General features: G+C 37.2%; 1 protein-coding gene across 1 annotated transcript; it reads right to left on the minus strand.

The window, feature by feature from the left end:
• Positions 1 to 432: 432 nt before the first annotated feature.
• Positions 433 to 4,000, minus strand: LOC147855774 (pentatricopeptide repeat-containing protein At5g39350-like). The gene has a single exon (XM_087330650.1). The coding sequence runs from the start codon at positions 3,733 to 3,735 to the stop codon at positions 1,018 to 1,020; it is 2,718 nt and encodes a 905-aa protein (XP_087186776.1). The 5' UTR covers positions 3,736 to 4,000; the 3' UTR covers positions 433 to 1,017.
• Between the last annotated feature and the right edge of the window lie 1,026 nt (positions 4,001 to 5,026).

Raw genomic sequence — 5,026 nt, forward strand, 5'->3', positions numbered from 1 at the left:
ATCTACATTTCCATAATACCCATAATGTTATTGTAGTCACAGTTTTCCAGATCTGAACAGATCGCACCTGCTTTCGAGGTTGCTAAAACAGACTAATCGATATCAATCTTCTGTTATGTACCGTCATGGCCTCTTGTATATCATCTGCCTCATACAACATCAAGCTGGAGTGTAAAATTCCCCACACCGTTGCTCCCCATGAGAACAAGCAACCAACATTGATCGTTAGGAATAAACAAAGAACTTTATTCCATACTTGCTGAGCCAAGAGACAAGTCCAGAGGGCATACTTAGTAGTCTCCGATGTTGCATAGCAAAATCCACATTGCCTGAGATTATGTACTACATTCCCTTTTAACGTCTATGAAGAAAAAGGCTACTTTACATTAACTTTATAAAAACTCGTTTCTATCACAAACAAGAGGGAAGGTAGAAGCAAAGGAGAGAGATGGGTAAAGTTTAGAAAGAGACGGTCTCTTTACCCATGGATCTTGCACAACAATGAAAAACCAATGTCAACGTTGTTAGCAAAAGTCAATCATCTAGTTTTTCACATGTTGAGAGTGCAATCTTGCCAAGGTTAAATATATACATAATCCTTGGAATTACAGTGGTTTACATCATTGATAAGCATGGTAGGTTCAATTACACTTTTCTTGTTGGGATCTCCTAGAGACACTTGCCCTCCAAGAATTGGGAGTGTTAAGTCCACACTTACAACATTGTGTTGACATTTGAGGGTTCATTTCTCAATTTCATGGTATGCATCCACATCATTCTCATTGAAATAATGCTCATTGGTCAAGTGTTTCCGGATAATGCAAGCATTGGCTGGAATTTAAAATGGATGATATTTCAACCCATTTTATGACTTTGCAATTTGACATTCAATGAGATTTCACATGCATCTTCAAAGGTCCCTTTCAATTGGAACGAACAAATTTAAGATCTCCATAATTGTTATGTACAACAAAGGAGCATGCTTATTTGTATTGTTTCACATCAGTTTGTATCATATTAACTCTCCCATGACCGAACATTGGCATAAGTATTCGACATGAAAATATATGCGGAAACTTGTTGAGGATCGACCATGACAGAATGCCGAAATGCCCACTCGGCAAATGAGATGTTGCCATGTGTACAGCAAGCACCTAACAAGCACAACAACATTGATGTGTCTGCTTCCATCGGCATCTTTTCAAGCATATTCTCCAGCCTTTTGAAATCTCCAACTCTACCGAGGAGATCTACCATAGCTCCATAATGTTTTGAGTTCGGAATAATATCATAGTTTCGGCCCATAGATTCAAATAGCACAATTGCTCGATCAATAAGCCCCTCATGGTTGCAGATAGAAAGAATTGTAGTCAATGTCACTTCATCTGGCTCCATACCGGCGATTTGAAGTCTCTCAAACATATGCATACTTTCTACTACACTTCCTTCTCCTACATAACCATCGATGAATACATTCCACAACACAATATCTGCGATGAAGGGAAGTTCTTCAAAACAAGCTTGCATTTCAACAATACCTCTGCAATTTCCATATGCATAAATTAAAGTAGTTGCTAAGGAAGGGATTTCCTTATAACAAGAAGAGGCAATACCAAAATGAATCTCCTTACATATGTCCAAGTTTCCTGTCAAGCTACAAGCTTGTAGAATACTAGTAAGGGTCAAATCATCGAAAATGGCATGTTGTTTTTGTGCTTTTCTTAAGAGTGTTAATGCCTCTTCTGGTTGGCCATCTCTAATATACGCAGAAAGGATAGTGTTCCATGGTACAATACTTGAGTTAGAGAAGATATCAAATAAATTCTTTGTTTCAAACATGCCCCCACATTTTGCATACATATTCATAACACTACTTCCAACAACTACATCTGACATGAACCCCTTCCTCTCGGCATCTATATGCAAAGCTTTTCCTATTTCTAAAGAAACTAACATTTCCTCTTTTATTTGCTGGCATAATAGATCTTCTTTCAAAGTAAGAATAGCACATGCTTGTAAAATTATAACAAATGTTAGCTCAGTTGGAGCAATCCCATTCTCTTGCATCTCTCGAAACAATCGTAAAGCCATCTCTCCTTGCTGTTTATTAACATATGAAGAGAGCATTGCATTATATGAGACTACATCGGGTTGACATAATGCTGAAAAAACCATCTCTGCCTCAGCAATAGCACCACACTTTCCATACATACCGATGATTGTATTCACAACAAAGATATTAGTAGAAGTAAAACCCTTTCTCCTTGCATATGCATGCAGTGCCTTCCCTATCTCTGAATCATTTTTTTGTTCTGAATTTGACTTTACATCAAAATCTTCTTTCCCCACAAGATTGGCAGAAGCTTGTAGTGCATATACAAGAGTATGTGCATCTGTGATCACACCTTCTTCTTGCATTTGTCTATATAACAGTAAAGCTTTGCCTTCGTGACCGTGCATGACATATGCTGAGAGCATTTTATTCCATGCTACTGAATCTTGTCGAGATAATGAAAGAAACAATACCTCTGATTCAACTATGGCTCCACAAGTGCTATAAATACCAACAAGTGTGTTGTTAATGATTAGATCCACGCAAAAACCCATGATACAAACATTTGTGTGTATTGCTTGGACTATATCCACACAAATCATCTCAATCGAATATTCATGAGAGATAGCTCCTGTCTCTTCAAACACAATAAGTCCACATGCTTTAAGGGTGAAGACTAGGGTAAGAATGTCTATAGCAAGACCATCTCGTTCCATCATCACATACAACTTTAATGCTTTGTTTCCTTCTCCATTCGCAACGTATGCTGACAGCATAGCATTCCATGAAAACACGTCCCTATGGGGCAATTCATCAAACAAAACCTCTGCTTCCTGAACTGCCCCTATTTTTCCATACATGCTTATAAGTGTGTTAATGACCAATATACTCGTTTGAAATCCGTGCTTGGCGAGACAAAAATGCAATGCTTTTCCAATTTCTAAAGCTATATTCTTGGTTTCTTGTTCTATACTAACAAGATTTTCTTCATTCATTAGGTTACCACATGCTTGAAGGGTCATCAAAAAGGTAACCTCATTTGGATTTACATTGAGATCATACATTTGCGCATACAACTGCAAAACCTTCTCAATATGTTGATTTTCGAGGTAGGCTGACATCATTGCATTCCATGAGACAATATCTCTCCTCGGCATCTCGCAAAACACACTTTCGGCCTCGACAACAAATCCACATTTCCCATACATACTCACGAGAGCGCATCCAACAAACATATCATATGCACAGAATCCTTTCATACAAGCAAAAGCATGAAATATCTTTCCATTCTCTACATCTTGATTTATGCCACAAGCTTTGAACATGGTTATAAGAGTATACTTGCTTGGTTCAACATCATTCTCTTGCATTTTATGGTATATGCACATAGCTTCTTGTCCATTACCACATTCTACATAGCCAGATATGAGTGCAGACCACGAATAAAGACTCATACATGGTAATGTATGTGAGATTTCTCTTGCATCTTCGAGTTCACCACATTTAGCGAGACCTAAAACAAGATAATCTGCCAGCAGTCCACTGATCATGATGCCATGTTTTTTCAGATGTTCAAAGACTTGTTTAATTAGATAAAATGTCTTGTTTTTTGTGCATTTTTGAAGGATGGAGAGGTAAACCTGTATGGAAGGTAGGACGGTCATGTTTGAGAGGAAATCCATGGCACTTTCAAGCAAATGCACAGATTCCTCAAACACATAGATGGTATTTTCAAACAAAGGGGTAGCGTGTTAGCACAAATGCATGTTACTTCCAAGCAAATATATGGCATTTTCAAGCAAAAGCATGGCTTTTCCAGCATGCTCTGTTCCACAGGATAAGAGAAGGGAAGGAATCTCATTATGAAAAGGTGGACGAGAACTTGAACCTTCACTCCCATGTTGAAGAGAATCGCCATGACTAATTTGGATCTTTCTCAGACCATCCCTCTAGAGTCTAGGCTATGATTAATCTATACAATTTTCTTTCTCTCTCTCTCTCTGGTAAAAACACAAAATTATTTTAAAAAATGTGTGTGAAAAAATACTAGTTACAGTTTACAAACTTACAACATCAAACTTAGCCAGATTTGAGAAATAATGTAACTCCAAATCTGGCAAGGAATCGGACATTGTATAAAACTATGAGTACTATCTTCCATTTCAACAATGCAAAAAAAGCAATTGCCTTGTTACTAATCCACATCACTTTTTAGAGCTAATCCCAAAGGCAAACCCCCAATCAAAACCCTCCAAATGAAGACCAATGTATTACTTCATGCAAATGAACCCTTAGTTAGCAATGGTCCAATGAATTTATTCCTACCAATAAGTGATAGTGTAAACTTTACTTTTGTTTGTACCACCATGTTGTGTGTTACCCATTTGATCCTTGGGAACCATCATTGATTGACTAGGAATTCAACATAAAATCCATTGCTGCTTCTTGAATCCACAATCTTAACATTGCAACGCTTAACTATAGATCGTGCACCTATAAGCATCATTTTATCAAATTGAATTGGTCAAGCGCATTAAAAATGCTTTTGCACGTATTGTTTTTGGTGTGATTTCACTATTGTCACATAATGTTTGTGAGTCGAGAACCTATACACATATTGGCATATTCTCATCCTCCACGTGTGATGCATATCAATCATGTTGAAGTTCCATGTGCATTCCTTCACAATAAGCTATTGTTGTTGGATGTCTTTAGTTCCGTATATATGCTAAATATGTGTAACTTCTATTTGTTTCACATTATGTAGACATTAGTGGATTATTTTGATACTAAATGGTGGTGATTAGGACAATCAAAATCGAAAAAATACATGGCAATATTCTTCTTTCATCATAATATGATGACTTTTGTTCATTACCATTGAAAAGGTCTAGATGTAAGCAATTATTGCAAGTTATGCATTATCGAGCAAAGATTCCCTAGTGTTATGGCACTTGGGAATGGATGTAAGTG

This window comes from Azolla caroliniana, unplaced genomic scaffold, assembly GCF_043228905.1.
Source record: "Azolla caroliniana isolate FFs.n. ecotype wild unplaced genomic scaffold, voAzoCaro1.0.p SCAF_14, whole genome shotgun sequence".
NCBI classification, from domain to species: domain Eukaryota; kingdom Viridiplantae; phylum Streptophyta; class Polypodiopsida; order Salviniales; family Salviniaceae; genus Azolla; species Azolla caroliniana.